Below are 22411 nucleotides of genomic sequence, written 5' to 3'. Positions count from 1 at the left end.
ATTACAGCTCCACAGGAATACAAAACAAATGTGCAGCAAATGTGCAAAGATTATTAGAATGAATCTGAGAGTCATTAATGCAGTCTTAAGGCTATATGTAACACACATATATATAAAACGTGGGTCTGCAACATATTGTGTGTATATGAACTCGTTGTTTATTAAGGGTGAATTCTAAGCCAATTGGTAGCTTGCTTTTACTTGAAGGTGTCTCTTCAAGTGATAGAAAATTTCTGTGTAGGAGGTACTGAATGATATGCGTTACTGTGGCAGAGTCACAGGTTAAGGATGCACCTAATGGGGATCATCTTTAAAATTGCTCATGTCTGTGAAGCCAGTGCCTTCATGGCTGCATTACCCAGGCCTGCATCCCAGCAGCCTCACTGCCAGGACAGGGTCTGAAGCTGTCTAACTGAGAACATTTTGAGCATTTAAATAACTTACTGTCACTAGGATATACATGTGAGAAAAGGCTTTTTCAGTGCTCTTATCTGAAAATTGTGGATATTAACTGCTCAATTGCAGAGAATTCTCATGAGGATTGATTCGGTAACAGATAGGTGAGAGCTTGAAAAATTATGGTCCACTTTATAACAAGCAAGTTATCAATATTATTGGAAGCCCTGTTAGGGAGGGAGAACAAAGGATGATCTGGCTCCCTGGCCACGTTCCTCCTCTCTTAACTTTTGACATCTTCGTCCACCTAGTTACTCCAAGAATCATCCTTTCCCTTATTACCCATATTCAATCAGCAATTAAGTTATGTCAACTTTTTCACATAAACAATTCTTGACTCTGCTCTCTCTGGTATTTCTCTTTGCCATCCTGATCCAGATTTTCATAAAATAGTCTTCAGCTGGCAAGCCTACCACCATCCAAGTATATCTCCCAAGTCTATTCTCTAATTAGCTGACCAAATATATGGTCAAAATGAATATCAGTTATGGCTATTTCCTGCTTCAAATGCATCCAAGATTCCTGTTCATGTCCATGCTTCTCAGTATGACAAATCACTCCCTCTATAGCAAGACCGTTTCCTGTCTTCAAGCTCCCTCTCCACATTCTCTGCCTTCCAATTACACTCTAGCAATGCCAATTTACTTACTACTCATCCTTCAAGACTTAGCCAAGGTAACACACCATCCAGGAAAATTTTTCTTGATGCCACCCTCTCCTAAGCCACAGCACATTCCCTAGGGCTTCTATAAAATCCTGTATCTCTTTGTATCCCTGCATTTTCTACATATTTATCTTATCTTGTTGATTTATATGTCTGTCTCTTCTAGATGGGAACTCCTTCAAGGCAAGGTCTGTGTCATATTAGGCCCTTATATTGTCGGCATGTAGTGAACCTCAATAAATACTTATTTCTAAGCGTGAGTAAAGGAAGCTGGAGGAAAAAGAATGATATGGAAATAACAATATAAATATAAGGAGAAAGAGATGGCACAGAAACATCGGAAGTAAGTCACTTGTAAGAAAGAAGCAAAAAATGAAAGGGGCAAGAATAAAGGGAAAGAATCATTGATGAGATATCGATAAGGAGGGTCATGGGGAAGAGGCAAATGTTGAAAGGAGAAATAGGAGAAGGTGGAAAAATAAAAAAAGAATGGGTTTATGGAGAACAGGTCTATTAGAGGACAAGATGAGAGAAGCAGATTGTAGAAAGAAAAGGCAAAATTGACAAATAAAAACCAAGTATGTTGAGCCCAGACAAACAGAAGAGAAGAAACCAGAAGGTGTGTTGATAAGCAATATTCATGGAAAGTAGCAAACATAAAGTAGCTATCGGGGTAGTAGAAGAAAAAAACAGCCTAGAGTAATTAGAGAAAGATAAATGATTTAATGTCAATATGAAGGAGAGAACACCTAAAAGTAAAGAAGCAAACATGGAAAAGAAAGAGTAAGAAATTATGACTTGGAAATATACTAGAGGCTGTCTTTTAAATACTGAACCATTTGTCTGTTTGTTAGAATACGGAATTTGTTAAAAACAGTAACTTTAACATATCTTTCCTTATTAAAAATAGGGACAGATATTGACCCCAAAGTCAGCAATTCCACTGGCAATGCAGTCATTAAGTACTATACAGCTATTCAGGACTATGTTTTTTTAGGTTAATTTTTTTTTTTAGGTTAATTTTTCCTTGTAATTATATTAAATGAGTTTTGCTCTCATCAAGGGCAATTGCGATTTAGTATCTGCCCTTAACTATAACAAATGAGCCAGATTTGAAATACAAAATGTTCTTTTCTATCGGTACACTGTAAAAGACTACCAGTCTCCACTGGCATCTTAGAGTTGCTTCATTATACAAGGAGAAAATTGGAAAAGCACCACGGGCAGATGTCCTCAATGCTGTCAGAGCAGGTGACATTTATGTGATGTGACTCACCTTGACATCTCTTGGTATTCCATTACAAATCTGAGAGAGAGTGTTTTCACTTGTGGGTTGCAATTGCCTCAGGTACCCTGGTACTATCCATGTTCTTCAGCAGGGGTCAGCCCATACTCATTGTTAAACACCAGTCTAACATATGGTGACCAGCTGGCAAATTGACAGTCCTGCAATGCATGAATCTGCCCTTACTAATAAAATATTTTGTAGGAGGTAGACCTCAAGGGATATCATCATGTTAGTTATGATGTGTCTAAAAATGTAATAGGTCTACTTTTTTTTTAATGTAGAGTTTCATTGCTTTATAATCACATTCTTTGTCCAGAAAAATCAAGAGTATACCAAAGCAAATTTTATAGCTATTTTAAACAACACCCTTCAATAATTGTCTATTTTGAAACTGACTAGAAATGCCTACCTGAGGAAATTTTATCTTCTCATTTCTGGCAATGCAGAATATAACCTTTTCCTCTCCCTACTGTACTTCATCCTTTGGCTCTCCTTTAATATTATTAATCATGGATTAGTATCCATGATGATTGATCCATGCCATTTTATGGCCAAAATATTTCAACCTCTCTTTGCCATCAGCTGTTGACTATAAACTTTCTCATTTCCCCACCATGCATTATGCCTGTATGTCCCATGTTCTCTCTAAATTTTGTGGGATTCTGTAAGGAATTTAAAATTCCACACCCACTTTTTCCTAGGGCTTTTTCTCTTGCCTATTCACATTAGTTTTTAAAGAATTTAAAATCATTTCAAAATATTAGTCACCATTTATAATATCCCTACTCTACAACCCAGTGGTTTTTATATGCATTATCTATATAATTGTCACAGCAAGCCTATCAGGTGGGTTTTGCTTTCCTCATGTTAATGAGGAAAAAAAAAAACAAAACAAACCTGAATTTGGAGAGTGTAAGTGATGTATCCACACCACAAAAAGCATCCAGTAGCCAAGTCAGGATTTGAACCTGGTGTGTTGGATTCTAAAGCCAGTATTTATCATTAAACACCAGACAAACAAATGATAACTTCTTGGTGTTTTACATGTGCATAGTACTTTCATATGCACCTGGAAAAATTCAATGAGAAAAATAATCTGCTGGGAAAACGAACAAAAAAACCTAAAAGCCTTATACACTTAGAATTTTGTTGGCACTGTTTATCTCAATTAAGCGGATATTAGAAAGCTTCTTGTGTACTCTAAGCCTAAAGAAACATCTCAAAAGCCAAAGTACTCCACATTGGGAAGAAATGAGAGTCACTTCCAATATACACTCATGACACATTGCTAGGTTTCATCTACCCAAATCCCAAATTGTTGTGGCTTTCTTTGTTTTCTGCTCAAATTATGTACACTTGAAAATTTGCTGTGGCACTATAACCCCTGCTCTTAAACCACGCTCAAAAAGCAAAGCGTAAGGTAAAAAACATTAAACAAAAATATTACTAATCGTTATAACATTAAAATATTCTGTGTAGAGTACATTTATATATTTACTTATTATTTTGGTATTTCTCATGACATCTTTACTAAAACTGCCTTCTAATAATACAAGGTGCTCTAGCTTTAGCTTAAAAATGAAATGAAAAAGAAAATGTTCATTGCTTGAACCCTGCTGCTATTATATATTCCTACCCCAGGGCAAATGAGAGTACTGTGGTACAGATTCAAAGTTAAATTTTCATTTCTTTTTTGTTACATTGAAGGACTACTGAAAATATAAGTATATATTCTTCTAGACTACTAAACTCCTATCTGAAAAAAGGAACTGAGGAAAGTACAGCTCTTTTTTCCATAGAGACATGACCATTTGGGTCTGCAAGGGATCCATGGGACACAGAAAATATTCCATTTCTGGGCCCATTAAGATGGTACATTATCACATGTACAAGAACTTTTTAATAATTTATGAAAAAAAGCAGGCTAATGAGTATTTGGTATTTTAAATATTTTAAATTTTTGAATAGATTTTATTATTTTATTTTTTATTTTTAAATTATTATTATATTATTATTATTGTTTTTGGCCATGCTGAATGTGGCTTGTGGGATCTTTGTTCCCTGACCAGGGACAGAACCCTTGCCCCCTGCAGTGGAAGCGTGAAGTCCTAACCACTGGACCGCCAGGGAAGTCCCTTGAATAGATTTTAATACCCAGACTACAGTTTTCTTCTTTTTTCACATAGCCTGCCTTGAGAAACTCATTGACTCTTAACAGCTTGAACAATAGTCTCTTTGAGAATAATTCCCAAATTTATATCTATACCCAGTATTATTCTAAACTCTCATTTCTCTTTTCAATAGGAAATTAGATATTTTCACTTACATGTTTTATCTGAAATTCAAAATATCTGTATTGGAACTCTATCCTCAAAATTATCTTTTCTTCAAAACTCAGATTCCAGTAAAACTTTTTAAAAAAAGCACCTTTATTTTCCCCTATTTTTCATATGCAACACATTAGAGTCATCTTAAACACTGGCATCCCCAGGTTTTTATAAGTTGAAATTCCAATTCCAAGTCCTTTATGATGGTGCTCCCAACTCACCCCAGTACATCTCCTGCTTCTCTTCCTTCTAATCATGCCCTACATTTCACATTCCTTCTCTTAAGTGCTTTTCTTCTTCCTCCCCTGGGAAACTCCCACTCATTCTTCAAGACTGAGCTCAGTTACTCTTCTGTAAAGTATTTTGCTCAAGGCATAGCTGGTCATTCCTGGGTTCCTAATAGCTACATTTATTCCTTCCCTAATTTCTACAAATCCTTGAGGTCAAACATTGAATCCAAATCTAGATTTCTGCTTTCTATATGAAGAATAGAACCAATGTATAATAGGTGCTCACTAAATATTTTTAAATGCATGCATAAATAAATGAGTGAGTACATGAATGAACAAATAGTTCAATGAATATTTGACTTCTCTTAGCATCTTCATGGACTTTATATCACTACATTTTGTTTTTCCTTTATTTACTCGAAAAATAATTCCTTAGGTAGTTAATATCTGTTTAAACTAAAAAGTCAAAACTTCCATTAAATATAATTCAGCTTCTTTTTCCAAGGTCATAATATGTTGATGAACTTTAAAAACATTTTGTAGGTCCCAAATAGTTGCAATAAACTATCCATAAGATAACTGTGAATATGTTCCCTACATATGTGGGCAAATTATGATGAACAACAACAAAAGATTTTCAAAGTTCAAAGGGAAAAATCATATATTTAATGTTTTTATTCCTACAAATCATTTCCTTTCATTTTTATTTCTACTCTCCCACATACTATCAATTCCATCAGATCAGAAATATGATGGAAACACTTCCTGAAGTTTTAGTTTTTCCTTGTAGGACATAAGGAAATATTCTCTGCAAATAATGGTGGAATTTGGGGGGGGGGGGGTGTTAAGGGTGTTTTCCTAAGGAAAACTCGAAATATAGTACCCCCTTCTAAAACATTTAATTCCCAAGAATACCTAATTTAAAACTCTGGATGTTTTGGTCTCCACAATAATGGAATTATGATTTCTTTAAATTTTTTTTGCCTTTTTGTTGTTATTATCAACAGACAAAAATATTTTAATCCAATAAAAAAATCAATTAATATGCCTTTGTAAAATAAATCCTATGTTTATAGTAAAAATGAATCTAAGAAAATAAACATAAATATTTGAAAGCAAAGAGTAAGCTTCCATGGAGAAATCACTAAATGGCCACTCTCATGGCCTTGACCTTTCCTATGAGCAAAGGAAGGAAGCCTCACATTTTAAGTGTCATGATAATTACAACGATAATGAATATTTATATAGTTGCATGCAACTGACCAGTGCATTTGTTGGCAAGACAAAGCAGAAAGGGCTTGGCTAATGAGTCTGTGAGCACCAAGGTGAGGGCACTGAGATCAATTCTCACCCACAATCAGGGAATATGGTCACAAAATGTAAATATCCAAAGACTGCCTTCAACGTGGATACTTATTCCAAGTGAAGGATGGGACAAGAAGAGGAAATTACCTGTAATCAAAGTAGAGTGCTCAACAGAACCCAAAGACTTAAAGAAAGTAAGAGAGAAGTTCATCTAGAGGGAGGATCCTTCTGCCCCAAATTAAAAATGACAAGCCACTACATACCAGAGTAATAAGAATTTAGTATCTCTTTGAGGTTCCCTCTTTCTCTAACATCTCCTGGTACAAACACATCCCTGATCATAAGGAAAGAAGGGGTGAAATTCACAATCTGAAGCCCAAGCAAAAGACAGAAGGAGGCAGTGTTTGGACTGAAGCAGGGTTGAGATTTTGCATGTCATGTGGTCGCGAGAGACAAAGAGATCAAGAGAGTGGTTGTTACAATGTAGGCCAAGTGGTCTAGGCTGTATAAGAAAGGCGAAATAAAATGACTAAAAGTAGCGGAAAAATGAAAGGATCTGAGGCAAGAGAACATGATAAGGTTGAGGATAAGGCGTTAAAACTTTTAGACGTGAGAGAGTTAGGCATAAGAGTGGGAATTTAAGTTATCAAAGTGAAAAAATAGCCTATTTGTAGACTATACTCATCGAAGTACTATAGAAGGGAAAATTAACTCCAAACTGCACTAATTAACGGTTTTGAACCACAGCAAGAATAAGACTGATAAAATTACTTATATTTACAAAGATTCATCTATTGGAATATATCACTGTTTTTTTCTTTTAACCAGTTACTTTTAAACTCATTGGACATTGATTTAGGATACAGATTTTCACAGATTGCTCTTCTTTTTTAAATACAGTATTTTGTTTTTAAATATAAAATTAATCCAATATTGTTTACATAATTATCTCTCCATCACCAACTCAAATAAATGATTATCAGTTAAATTTCTGAGAGACTGAATAGACAAAGGGGCAATGACCAGACTAAATATGACAAGAGAGCTTTGACCCACAACTTCTGCAGCAACTACGTCAAGAAATTAAACCACAGTCTCTGTAGCAATTGGCCCAGAATGGACTTGAACAACAACAGCCAGCCTAGCTCTATTTGCCCCTGCTTTAAATTCAGTAACAATCAGAGAAAGCAAAATGTGCTACCCAAACCAATTACATACGACGCCCTGCTTCTTCCCTGTGTCATTAATCTCCAATCAGAGATACCTGAAGTCTTCCCTTTTTTCCATTTTAAAGCTTTCCCTCTTCCCTGACGGCCTTTATGTCACTGCCCAAAGCAAGTGGTGATGGCTACAGTAAGCTCTGAATAGTCTCTGTATGTTTTCGTTTGGGTGTTCTTTGTTTATTCCCACATTTCTAACAGTTTAGGCTCCAGTGTTCTAAGACAATTCATAATTTAATTCTACCCTCCTGAAATCTCTGCAGATTCACACAATACAGAACCGTTTTGCCACTTGGAAACTGGCAGAGTCATTTCACCAAATTCTCTGATAAACTCCCCACAGCCAGACGCTGAAATACCAGATTTCACAGAAAAATGTGCTCTCACTCTCAGTGAATTTTAATAAACAATTACTGAGGTGTTATATAAACTGAATTTTTGCCCATTACTTATCATATCAGAGTACATTCAAATTTCTATCATGTAAAAATAAATGGCAGACAGAATTATTCTCTTTTATGTTAAAGTATTTCTCATTGGCATTACTGTATAATGTTTCCAGTGATTCAAGGCTCCACAAAGTAAAACAAACCGATTCTTTACAGGGAGAATATTCATGCAAAAGGCAATAATAATAGCCTATAATTAATCTAACACAATGTTCAAGAGAAAAAAAAGGAGCCATCATTTAGAGCACAGAAAAATAATTCCTCCTCCTTGATACAATATTTATTTCAAATATAGAATGAATGCCTTCTTAAAGTTATAAATTGGAAGGCCTTTTCAAAATCTTAAGTGATCTACATATCTCATATTTTATATTTTCAATTATTTGCTATATATTTATGTATATTTTTAATACCTAAGGGGAAGAGAATTAGGTAGTTTTATCAAGTAAAGCAAAAGTCTCCTTTCTCTGCTCTTATAGTTTAAATCATAAGACATAAAACTGCTTTTAAAAGGAAGAAACATAAAACTCACCAATATTTCTTATTCTCTTTGCTGTGTGGGCAAAAACATTTAAATTGCTAATGTTGTTAACATATTGTGTTAGAATATAAACACTTCACCTCAGAAAGTAAAAACAAACCATGTGCGAAGAGATTCTGTATTTAACAAACAAAAGGATGTAAGGCATAGAACATATGAATTCCATACGTTTATGCTTCCAAAAAGGCTTTAATTCTGAAGTTCCAGCTGAATAGACGAAAGGTGAGCTTCTACCCTTCTCTCTGCTCACTTGCTATTTCATGTCTCAGGATTGCATCTTGGAAAAGGAAGATGGGGCAAAAAGGTTTCTTAAATACAAGCTTGTGTCCAGTGGGAGAGAGTGAGAATAAAAGCATCCCGACTTCCAAACATAGTTCGTCATCTGCCATCACTCTACAGTTGCCTCATCCAAGGACTCTCTTTCTACAGATGAATGCAACATGATTTCTACATGAGTATTCATGAGGGCTCTTTTCTTTTTCCTTCACGTGGACAGCCTTTACTGCCCAGTCATTACTTAGGATACCCTGGATATAAGGAAAGCTGAGAGCTCAGTGTTTTACTGGAAACCCCTTTACATCCACACACTCCTCCGTACTTTAGGTTAACTTCTTTTTAAATGCAATTCTTGTATTTTCTTTTCTTTTTTTTAATTTTATTGAAGTATAGCTAGGATAACTCTTGAGTGCAGCAGGCCACGCTTAAAATGGTTAGAGTGATAAAATGCCTGAGAAAACTGGCCCATTAGCAGACAAGTAGGCTTAGCTTGCTGGTTTGGCCAAGATTCTGAGAACATACAGATAGTGTAGAAAAATAAAACCAGAAGAACTGCTGTTTGCGGTATTAACTACATAGGATAAGCCAGTCCAGCCCTTTCCCTATTTATATCTCAACTCCTAGCAAGTTTCTTCAGTTTCTCTCAGAGCTCAATGTCTGCTGTCACCATGTCCACTCCTACTTTATTATCATTCCTTCAGATCTTTTTCTTTCATCTTTCTGCCTTGCTGTCCATCTTCCTGTTCTCCTCACCTCTTCTAGCTTAGTCTACCCTAGTTCCAAATTCTCCACTGTAGGTATTGGTATATGCTTCATACCAGGACAGTGCCTGATATTCTACAGATGTTCAGTAAATAAACCCCCAAAAAGTTATAGAAAAGCCTACAATCTAGTACATCATTTTTTCAAGTGAAAACTGACACTGCATTGTATCTTAAAACATAAAATTTGATGAGAATAGATAAACTGCCCTGGTATATTTTTGAATAAGTAGTTTAAAGAATATTAGTGCTTAAAGCAGCATGACTTTTCTCTAGGTAGTTTCAGTTTTTTAACTGTATTCATAGTAACATTACAGTTGGTACACACTTAGAAATCATCATTTTTTGACAAAGATGAAGTTTTGTGTTTCTTATTTGAGGAAGAGTTATCATTTTTATCTTTTTCCCATAAATTTTCAGCGACTTTTAAAAATGCATCTTAAGTGACCATAAAAGATACAATTATCTAGAAAGTTTTACCTAGAGCTTGTCTCCTGTTCAAATGAGGGAAAAGAATTAGATGTTCTCAAGTGTTATGTAAACCATGAAATGTAGAAACTAAGTTTAGTCAAGATACTGCTTGGACAGAATTTACCTGAGGTGAGAAAAGGAAAGGGGGGAGCATTATTCATGAAGAAAACATTAAATATTCTAACTTCCAAATATCATAAAGAGAAAACTTTCACAACCCTAGTAAATCCTAGTGGGTTTGCAGGTTAAGATGGCAAATTGTCACCTATATATAACTTTTCTTCTTCTCCAAGCATCACTGAAAATACAGGTGACCTGTCTTTTCTTTTTTCTTTTTTTTTTTTCTTCTTCTTCTAAAACCCTAAACCTATTAGGATGGAGAGGACAAAATGTGAGAAGAGGCAACAGCAAGAAATATTAGGAAACTAGGAAGCAGATAGCAAGTGGGAAATACTACAGTCAATCCAAGAAAGTCAGAGTCTAAATCAGCAGTGGGAAAACTAAGCATCAAACTGATTTAAACAGAAAGATACGTATGACTGAAATTTGGGGTGAAAGGAGAGACCGAAAGTAGCAGTTTGATTCCATCCCCTGTTCTACACCATTGAATATCTGCCTCTCTGTCATCCCAGGAAAAGTCTGGAGATTATTCCCTGAAGAGAATAAAATAGAGTCTTTGCATTAGAGGTTTTTAGACTTATTTAAAGGGTATAGTAACTTTTACTGACAACAGGGGTATTAAGCGAACATCCGAATTCTTAATACTAAATGTAGAGACTACGACCGACTCCACACTCCACATCTCTGCTTCCAGAACCCTTACATTTCAGGCAGGAATTTGGAAGATGCTTCCCTGGGAAACCAATCAGTGCAAGGGGGAAAGGCTTGCTTTCGTCTAGCAAGCCTTAAGTCCTTCAGTCTGATTCTGCAAAGTCCCAGAGGCTGAAGAAAAGGAATGCTGAATTATTAGAAGATGTCACAGGTTCAGTGTAATAATGTAACATAGCTTATGTGTCTGTGTGGATGGTCCTTCAACAAGGAGAAATCATTTTTAAAACACTAAAGCCTGACTTTTCTGCCCTGGAATGAGTGTATCACGATGGTAGTGACAGAAATACACAAAGAACCAGAGTAAAACCTGTTCCACCTCTCCCCTTTAGGCTGGAAGAAGCACTAAATGGTTGGAAAGCAAAGGGGCTTGTGTCAAGGCTCAGAAATGGTTACATCAAGTTTTACAGAAGTCATTTTTCCAGCCCCTGGTACAATACTTTCTAGGAATTTATCAAGATTCTATTAGCCACATATATACACTACCAAATGTAAAATAGATAGCTAGTGGGAAGCAGCTGCATAGCACAGGGAGATCAGCTCGGTGCTTTGTGACAACCTAGAGGGGTGGGATAGGGAGGGTGGGAGGGAGATGCAAGAGGGAGGGGATATGGGGATATATGTATATGTATAGCTGATTCACTTTGTTGTACAGCAGAAACTAACACAACACTGTAAAGCAATTATACTCCAATAAAGATGTTAAAAAAAAAAAAGATCCTACTAGCCTCTATCAGAATTGTCAGAGCCTGTCTAATTATTTGGGTCTCTCAGTTGCGGCTATGAGTCTCTGCTGGCATTGCCATCCAAAAGTGCCTGTCCTTCTTACCACAAGTCATACTTAGATTTATTTTTTTCTATCATGCCACCATCCTGATTACAATTCTTGAATAGTTCCCTATTTTCTACTTCATTTAAACAAACAAACAAAAAAACCTGTCCATTTTCTAATGCCTTACATAAGCTATCACTTTCTTCATGCCCATCTTAACTTCTTCCTGTATTTATATAGTTTTCTGAGAGCCCCCAAATGGATCTAACTCGTTCCTACTTCCCGGCCTCCATCCTGGGGGTTTTATCACTTATGTCATCTCACTCCGCAATTCAATCCCCATATCTCACTCAAAGTCAAATACAAACTTCACTTGTTCAGGTTTCGTTCTCTGCTTACTCTGGTCTCCACTGCTAATCCCTCTCTTCCGAAATCCCAATGTATTTACAGCTAGAAACATACAATTATTCTTATTTTTAATGTGTCATTTTTGTTTCTCCTTGAAGAAAGGACTGGCTCTTGTTCTGTTTAGCACAAGGGTGAAGATTTGTAATACAATGAGTAGGTACCCAGATTCTGAAATTGAACCAGCTCCAATTCAGACTCATTTGTGTGTCCTGGAGCAATTTACCTGAACTCTATGAATCTCAGTTTAACAATAAATTGGAGAATATAATAATCAAACTGTCCTGAAAATAAAAATGAGAAAACATATATATTCATCATAGTGCAGTACAGAGTAAGCATTCAAAGTTTACTATTATGGCTCTTATTAATAATAAAATAGTAGCTAAAGAAATGAGAAAACAGAGCATTCAGTAGCACTTTAGAGAATATAATTTATTATTTTTTCTTATTTAAAAAATATACAGCTATTTAAAAATCTATATGTGGGACAGAGACTGTATGCCTACCAAATGATCGACTACTTGTTGACAAATACTATACTGGCAGCTCCCACGGCAAACAAACTAAAACACCTCCAATGAGGTAAATGTGACGTGGGTAGAATTAAGGAATAATCTATATATAAAACTGCTAAACTTAAACCTCAGTAAAACATTGTAGTGTCTGAGAAAAACTCTTAAAACAATTGGAAGTGAAAATAAGAACAAGGTTTCCTCCATTTTAAAACAATTGGAGATTTATCACAGTTTATATGAACTGAAATTAAACTGAATGTGGGTGCAGTTCGAGTGTAAAAGATTGTCAGAATCTGAAATTCAATTTTGCTCCCCTACCTTTACTACAATTTGAACACACAGTATTCCTGTTCTGCGGCTGCCTTTGGCAGCAACACCTATAGGTTGTGAGAATGTTGGACTGATTAGCTTTTGCAAAACATGACACGTCTTATTTTCCAATGAGTTATCACTCTGTGGAGTTGTGAATCTTCTTCTAACACACTAGTTACAGAGTACGACACTCTCAAAGTCACTGAGCATCCTTTCCAAAGTCATATTTCAGCATCCTTTCCAACTTGATTCAAAGTATGTCAACAGTAAAACATTAATTCCTTTGGGAGGGAAACAGATATAGAGCAGGGGAAACTAAAGTCTATATCTTTATCACCTGTTGGTGACATATCCATACCTTTCCACCTTTTGTTCTACTCTCCAACCTCATTTCCCTTCTGTCCCAGTCTGGGTCCAGTCAGTTATTTCAATATATTCTTTCTAGTAGTTTCAATTCTCTCATCCCCCTGAATTCTACTGAAAATTCCTTAACATCCTAGGACTTCAGGTAAGTCTAATTCACTAGTTCTCTCAGAACAGGTGAAGAGAATCTATTCACTCTGCTAATAAATGCATTAGGTTTCGAACTGGTGACTAAGTAAATGACTGAATGAATAATCTTTCAGGTTAACTACCTTTTATATCCCCATATCTGTTTCTGTTTTGCTACCCAAGCTCTCAGTCCACTTTTGCCTTTTCAAGGCTTCACATATTCCACAGTTGACATCACTTAGCAAGTAGAATCTATTAGGCATATACTTCCTCAAATTCCTTCTGTTTATTCATACATTTCCTTCCTCTTTTAGAAAGAGATGTTTCCTCCTCTTTCCCATGGTTCCTAGAAAAAGTATTCCTATATGCCTCTATTAAATGATAGATTTTGTTGTTGTTGCTGTTTGTACTTATAGTAGTATTGTACTTACACTTTTTAAAGCTACTAAGCTTGCTACATTTACACATTAGAAATACTGATATACCTAGCATGTATCATAAAATGATTGAATTTTTATATTCACGCCACATTTTCTTCTCTATATTTTTCTCATTTTCTAACTTCTAGCCCTCCACATTAATTTAATCTATTAATATGAAAATTTTATTTTAGAGATCCCTTGGAAATATTAAAAGGCACTATATGCATTCTTTATGTAGCAAAGTATAGTATTAATACTTCTAAATTTTCCCTGAATATAAAAATAGACCATTTAACTCTGATCTCATTTACATGTTCCCTGTGTAATGTTGCTACTTCACACAGTCTTTCTGTGCTGTCGTCATTGTTCCGCCAAAGCTTATTTGAATAGACCAGCATGGTTTCTGATTTCTTTGCTCACCATTGCTTCTTGCATCTTAATTCTTCTCTAAAGGTAGCCTTTTCTGGTTATGTAATTTGAAATTCATCAGTTTAATAGGTCATAGACTTGAAGTCACTATTTCTTAAAGACCTTTATTTGACATAGACTCCAAGGAAAATAATTTTGATGTTCCCTCAGGCTGATGCATCAAAATATTTCTAGTTTCCTTTTCAGAGGCACAGCTCTAGGCTTTTCCAAGGATCTCATCTCTCGCTCCCCTGACTATGTGTCTCATCTTAATGCCATATGGGCATTAAAATTAAAATCTTTGTGTTCAACATTTAGGATCTATATATGGGTTAAGGAATAAACACAATGAGTTGGTGTCAAGAGCTTAAATTTATGTTACTCCACTGTTTTATGTTCGTTTGGGTATTTGCTTACTCCTGGCTCCTTCTGAGTTCAAGTTGTTTTTCTTTCTTTTTAATTAATTAATTAATTGAAATTGTTAAATGTCTTAATTCATTATTCAACACATTATTGTATACTATACATATATATATGCATATGAATATGCTATAGTATGTGCAACTACATATATGTATATATGTATGTATTCTATTTAGGCTTTTATAAGTTCTGGGTATAAAAAAAATAATTCAAATTTCATATTTTCTCACCACTTACGCTCCATTAGGGATATGGAGGAAGAGCATATGTAAACAAATGAACTAGGTAATCCAAGAAGTGCTAACTGTAAAGTAGAAAGTAACAGGATCTTGTAACATAGAGAGACAGGTTGGGGGAAGTCTTTATGCCATTTGGCCAGGAAAGGCTTCTGTGACAGACATTCTAGCTAAGACTAGAAGATACACCATGTAAACTCATGCACGTTAATCCTTATATCTGTTTTTGTTTATTTCTTTCTTTCCTTATTTCTCAGTGTTTATGCTCTACCCTTTTGTCTCATTTTTGGCTATAGCTATTGAATAAAAGTTGAATAACTTTTACAGTTTCATTCTATCCCTCCCCATTTCCCCTGTCCCTTCAACCTAGAATATATTCCAGCTACTCAGAAATCTCTAAATCTTGTCTTGATCATTTGCCTCCTTTAAGTTACTACTTTGAGTATCCTTGTTTTACCATCTGCTCTTTTCTCATCTACTTCATAATGAATTAATAAGGCTTTTTAATCTCTCACCTAAAATTTAGTGAAGCTACTCAAACAAAAGTAACCATAAATTGAGAATAGCCAAAACTATACTATCTTTTCAATCTTTACTTTAATTAGGATCTCTTCAAGTAAAACACTTAATTGATAACTCACTGAACCTTTCTTAACTCTGGCCCAAGAATCGTTCTTTGCATATTACACAATTTCTTATTGAGTGCTCTGTCTTTATGGGATTCTATCTCCTCTGCCCACTTCTTAAAAGCTTTTTTTTCTCATGGCTTTGTCCTTGATTGTTTTTCCTTCTAATTTTAGATTCTGCCTATATATATACTCTTTATACAATATGGTGAGAAAGGTTAAGAGAACTCTCATTGACACATTTATCAAACTGATGTTAAAACATAGTTTTTAGTTCAGGTTTCTTTCCATGATGTGTTGTTTCCCAAATAAATGTATGGGTACTTTACATCTAAACTCTAATTCAACTTTCTACTGGAAATATGTTTCCTTCATGTGTGTTTCCTATCTAGGTTAATTATATCAGTGTCATAAACATTTTATTTATTAATCTTCACTTTCAGAATAAACCAATAGAATAAGCATGGGTGATTTAGTTATTTAGAAGAATGTAAATGTTACATTAACTATCAATATAAAAGAGGTATGCTAGAAAGAAGTTGGGTTACAAATGAGATGTAGAAGAGGAAGCAGTAACAGGCAAAAGAGAGTAAGAGTGGGTATTTCTTCAACATACAGAGTGAGAAGTTGAGATATAACTAATATACATATAGCGAGAAATACTTTATGGATAACATAATACTATCAAGGTCTATAAATATAAATAATAAAATATATAAATTCAGGAAACCAAGGAAAAGATAGAAGAAAAGATAAACAGTTATATAAATGACCTACATTCTCATTTGCAGGAAAAGTCAATAAACCGTATCTCAGGAAGTGTATTGTTTAGAGATATAGAGCTAATCACATGGAATGAAATCATAAGGTTAAAAGTACCTGCCTCCCCTTTGTGGAGGTAAGGATGTTTCTCATAAATTTTTATTATTCAATTGGTTTCACTTTGCTATTTCTCTCTCCATATATATAAAATATGTAGAATATAGTATTGCTATATATAATATATTGGTATTTTTTACATATGAGGAAAACGTACGTGTGTGTGTGTGTGTTTGTGTTTAGTGTTGTCTGGGTCAAATTTCCTAGGAATATGGTAACGTCTTTCAACATGTAAATTTAAGTTTAGTATTATGTATGGAAAACTTTCTTGGTTTATACTTTTAAATATTAGCTGTTTTATTATTTCTTTTTTTTCAAAGTGTCTAACATATGTCTATCAGATCTCCTTTGCCTCTTCTCCATTTCAAGCTTTTTTTCTCTGAGCCTTTTCTTATTTTTTTTAAAATCTTTATCTCACAGTCATTCTCTTGGTTAATCTCCTGCTTGTCCTCCCCTTATGGAATTTTTATCTGAATCTATTTTCCTTTGGACACTTTATAATTTTTTTTATTTTTTAGATATTTTTGTCCTTTATTTTTTTTTCCCTAAGTTTTATTAACTCATTGCATTCCTCATTTCATTTTTTCTTTTTAAATTTATCTTCTTAGTTTTTGATATTCTGAGTCCAGGTTTTAAAAACATGTATCTTCAACTCTTTATTTTTTGAAATTCACTGTAGTTTGGAGTGTTGTGTTATAGTTTTATTGTTGTTTTGTATTTGTTTTCTAGATGGAAGGTTTTCATCAGCTGAATTGTTTTGATTCTCACTTTTTTCAGCTTTATTGAGGCATAATTGACAAAACTGTAATATATTTATAGTGTACAATGTGATGATTTGATATATGTATACAATGTGAAATGATTACCACAATCAAGTTAATTAACACATCCGTTACCTTACATAACTACCTTTTTTGCATGAGAACTCTTAAGATCTACTCTCAGCAAATTTCAAGTATTAATAGCTGTGGTCAACATGCTATATATTAGATCCTCAGAACTTACTCATCTTATAACTGAAAGTTTGTAATCTTTGATCAGCATCTCTCTACTTCTCCCGCCCTCCAACCCCCACCATTCTATTCTCTGTTTGACTTTTTTTTTTTTTTTTTTTTTTAAAGATTCCACATATAAGTGATACCATCCAGTGTTGGTCTTTCTCTGTCTAGTTTATTTCACTTAGCATAATGCTCTCCAGGGTCATCCATGTGTCACAAATGAGTAGGGTTTCCTTTATTATGGCTGAAAAAATTCATACGTATCATTTATTTAAATTTACACAAATTTACTTTTTATATATGACATTTTCTCTATCTATTCATTCATTGATGGACACTAAGACTGTTTCCATATCTTGACTATTGTGAGTAATGCTGCAGTGAACGTGGGAATACCAATAACTCCTAAAGATAATTATTTCATTTCCTTTGCATATGTACCCAGAAACACGTTCATTTTCTATATCTCATTACGTAGCTTTGCATGTCATTGGTCTGAATCTTTTTGATTTTAGACAGGGCTCCTGGACCAAGAACACTATTTTAATCATTATTGTGAAGTATACTTTCTTTAATGGGTAACATTTTTGGTGGTGGTGGGGAAGGGGAGGGGTTGACATATATTGTGATTCTCTTTCATTTTCTAGGTTCCTTCTTATTTCCTATCTATGTCCTTTTCGATCACTGACATACCTTCAGTGTCACTTGTCCTGTATTTTCCTTTTTTTTCCCTCAAAAGTGACATTTCCCAAATCCAGACCCATTCAATTTTAAGCTCAATCTCTATAGTTAATGTTGTAAAATGACAAGTCCCAGACCTGTGGTTCAGTATTTTATCACTTAGTGTCAGGTGTCCTCATTTTGGTCCAATTTTCTTTTGTGCTTTATCTATTGCCTTTTCACATTCCTCCCATTTCTACTAGGAGTTTTAATTCTCTCAATGCCTGCTTTCCAGATCCATAGGTTTATGTCGCTGACAGAGTACCAGCAGTAGCTCTGTTGGAATTTGGTGTTTATTCCTCTACTTAAAGGTAGTACACTTTGAAACTCACACTATTTTCTGTATCTTAATGTTGAAAGCTGACATCACTTAAGGTTGTATTTGTGCTCCTTTTTAGTCTTAACTTTTGGGAAAGTTTGCATGAAATGATTTAAGTTTAGTCAACTTCTACTCTCCTAGGACTAACTTGAAGCAAAATTATAAATTATTTAAAATACCTATATACTTATCATAGAAAATTAACAAATTATAGAAAATTAAAAGTAAAAGTAATTAACTTACCCACCACTAAACTACCAAAACATAGTCAGTATTTAATATCACTGTAGTATAGTTTGTTTCTTATACACAGGTACATTCATGTCTATGTTTTATATATATATAAAATATACGTGTGGAGTAGAGGGGGAGAAGTTTCTCAGAATCTTTGTAGAGACTGAGCACTAGGTTAAAACTGAATTCTGTGTATGAAAGGAAATGATAAGACATTTAGAAGTCATGGTATGGGGTTAGAAAAAATGGCAAGAACCAAGAGGGGCAAACATAAACTGATATCTAACAGGTATTCTTTATGAAATTGTATATATAATATACAGATATAGATAGATATAGATATTAAAAGTTTATGAAAGTTTTTAGTTTATACATATTGTCAAATTACCACAAGGCTTATATCAATATATGCTTTCATTACCATACCTTCTCTGTAAAGGGCTATTTTAAAAGTTTTGGCCAGTTTTACAGAATTAAAAGGTATGTTATTGTAAATATTTTAGGTTAAAATATTTTCACATACTTATGGCTCATACCTTTTATGGGGAGAAATTGGTGAGCTATCTGCTCATATCTTTTGCCCATTCTTCTACTAGGACATTTAAAAATTTTTTAATGTCTGTAAGTATTCTTTACATACAAATGGCATCAAATTTTTGTTATTTTTTGTTACAGATGTTTACCCAATTATCCATTTATATTTAAGTGTTGTTTAGGACATTCTATTGATATTTAGAATTTTTAATGCCATTCAATTTAATGATCCTTTTTTATGAGTTCTTTGTCTATAATGCTTAGAAAGCTTTCCTCAATCTTAATTTTAATGAAATATTCATGTATATTTTTTCCATTTATTATTATTTTTAAATTACATCTGTTTCATTACTCCATCTAACAGTTATTTTGGTGCTTAATGTATAGGGATATAAATAAATAGTTTTGTAATTATACTAGGTCTGCTTCAGAGTATTCTTCTGTTCTGTGGCTTTTATAATTACATCAAGACTAAATTATTTTAATTGTTGTAGTTTTGTACATTTTAGTAAATGGTAAGGCAGTTACATTTTAGTAACTGGTATTGCTCTTTGGCTAGCTCTGTAAAATAATATTTTGTTGCTATAAGAAACATGTTTATTACTTCTAGAATATACAGACAATGTATGATTCCTTTGCGTATATCATTAAGTCACTGTAATTTCAAATATATCTAGTTGATATCTCAGTATGTAGCTATGAAAATCAATCATTCGGATAGCTCCAATAGAGATCATAACTTGATTTACCACTTTCTTTGTAATAAAAAAAGAAAAAAAACACTAATACGATACACAGAGAAGGTTCCTGAGAGTGAGGACATAAATTGGTTTCTAAAATTATTCCTCAGCAGTTTATGAGAAACTCTGCCACATTTATTTACCAAAACCTCTAGAAGGACCCACCTACAACTTTCTAATTCTTTATTATTTGCTTTTCCCATACCACTTAATTTTTAGCACCTGACACTCAGAGAAACTTAAGGTTTCACTAATGTGACAACTGTTTCTAACATTATAAATATTACACATCATTTCCGACATAATTACCTTGTGAAGTCTGTCATCTCCATCATGATCATACACATCTTCTTGGCGAGAACAATGATATCGTTGCTCGTATCGTCCCATATCTCAATCTCAGCATCCAGCTTACTCTTTACTTTCTTGAAATCAGCAACTTGCTCAGCTATCTTTTCCTTTTCTGCCTCAGGCAATTGAGTCATCTTAGCCTAAAACAGGTGATAATTAGATTTATAATCATTCCACTATGTCAAAATACATTTTAGGAAAAAGCGATCATTATAGGATGTTCATAAAACTTGTTCATTTAAGAATAGAGACATATCATTGTTTTTTTAAAGTCATATAATAAAACTTTCCAGGTTTAATTTTTCATATAAAAATCTATTGAATATAATTGTTTGCTCTAGAACGACAATGTTAAATTTAATACAAAAGTATAATATCTGACATATTTAAATCTACTCCTTAATATAAATGTATGACTTCTCACATTTCTAACGTATTACAATTTTATATTAATTCAAACTTAATGTAATTCCTCATATATGTTAGAAAAGCATATACCTTATTTAATTTTATTAATAGTATGCTTCAAAATGTAGGAGTATAACAAACTATAGCTTGAAATGATACTGTTTATCTATGTATGTATATACATTGATAGATCCTTATGTAAACAATGAATACACATTGGTAAACAGTACAGTATACATTTATAAATCATATGTATATAGACAAGCACATATATAAAATCCTAAGGATTAATGTGTATATGGTGCATATAAACATATTCAAGTGTATACGTGTATTACAAACTATCTGGGGGAAGAATAAAAATGTTATGGGCAGGGTTTATTAAGGCAGCCCTCCCTAATTAGTATCCTGAGTTTTGAGGTGCTATTTTCTTATACACAGTAAACTTAATGCACTGGCATAGTACTATTCTTTGTATATGTCATATTTTGAACAGTATGCAAACTTGCTTCTTGCACTTGCAATTTAAAATGTGGGATGGTAGAAAACTATCTATACCCCTAAACTACCATATTCACAACCATAGCACCTGGGACCTATGACTTTTTGTCAAATAAAAAAGAACTTTGCAATAAAAGTGATTCGATAATAATAATCAAGGCCATAAAATTTCGTGAGATTGTCTATTCAATCATCTTGTCAAAAAAGAAGTTCATACATAATCCAATAGTAGAAGAAGTAAATAGGTTTGAGACGGAACATTTAAAAAGGATAAATCATATAAGCAGAATTTACTTATTTGATTATTCACAGGGAACATGTGATACCTACAATGCCTATGTATTAATATTTCCAGGTGCTGATTTCTAGTTCACCTATAAATGGGGAAATTGGAAGAAATCACCTCAGAAAGCTTTACAAAAATGTGGTTACTAGGTTCAGAATACTAAAAGCACACTTTATTGAGGCAATAGTGTACAATAGCAATAAAATTAAATGTTCAGAATACTAAAAGCACACTTTATTGAGGCAATAGTGTACAATAGCAATAAAATTAAATATATGAGTGGAAGGAATTATAAGAATGGTCAATGGAAAATCTGACCAAAATATAAAAATCAAAGAAGCAGTATCAAATATCTGTCATTTATTATCTATCAAAAGACTAATTCGGGGTCTAAAATAACTTGACATTTGTAAAATCTCAGGATTAGTTATCCATGCTTCAGTTCTAACCTATTAAAGAAACTAAATGATGAAGCTTTCTGATTTGAAGTTTTCTTTAAGCTCCTTAGCAAAAGGCTTGATACATATTGAGTTCACAATAAATGATAGTTATTTCCTACTGAATAAAAAATAAAAATATATTCACATATCTAGCACTTAAAATTTGCTTTCTTTTCATTATATGTTTTATTTTAAGAACTAAATTAAGCTATGAGACTAAGTTTTTAATCGATGAGTGTACAGATGACTCTTCCTTAGGAGCTGAAAATAGTTTGTAGTTTCTTTTCTCAGGAAATGTGGCCTATGTGACACATTAAAGGAAGAGGAGTTTTTACTGCTGCTGGTATGTGGCAAAGCATGTAAATAAAGACACAACTCCCTTATGTCTGAAATCAATAGTATACAAGCCATTAAGAAAGTTGTAAGCTACTAATGCACTAAACTAGCTCAAAAATAGAAATGAATTTTCTCCTTCTTAACTACTGGTCATTATCATTCTCTCCATTTTCATAAAAACGTATTTAAACTTCCAAATGATAATAGCTATAGACCAATTTATTTGGGGTCTCTT

General features: G+C 33.7%; 1 protein-coding gene across 3 annotated transcripts in view; it reads right to left on the bottom strand.

Moving 5' to 3' along the window:
- CTNNA3 (catenin alpha 3) overlaps positions 1 to 22411 on the bottom strand; it is a 1789299-nt gene that overhangs the window by 129021 nt on the left and 1637867 nt on the right. For all 3 annotated transcript variants that reach the window (XM_007167816.2, XM_007167818.2, XM_007167817.2), the window contains one exon: positions 20164 to 20345. In XM_007167816.2, coding sequence (XP_007167878.2) covers positions 20164 to 20345 — 182 coding nt within the window. The remainder of the gene's footprint in view (positions 1 to 20163; positions 20346 to 22411) is intronic.

Source organism: Balaenoptera acutorostrata, chromosome 16 (genome assembly GCF_949987535.1).
Source record: "Balaenoptera acutorostrata chromosome 16, mBalAcu1.1, whole genome shotgun sequence".
NCBI classification, from domain to species: Eukaryota; Metazoa; Chordata; class Mammalia; order Artiodactyla; family Balaenopteridae; genus Balaenoptera; species Balaenoptera acutorostrata.
The sequence above is the reverse complement of the archived record's forward strand: the minus strand, read 5'-3'. Positions and strand labels throughout refer to the sequence as shown.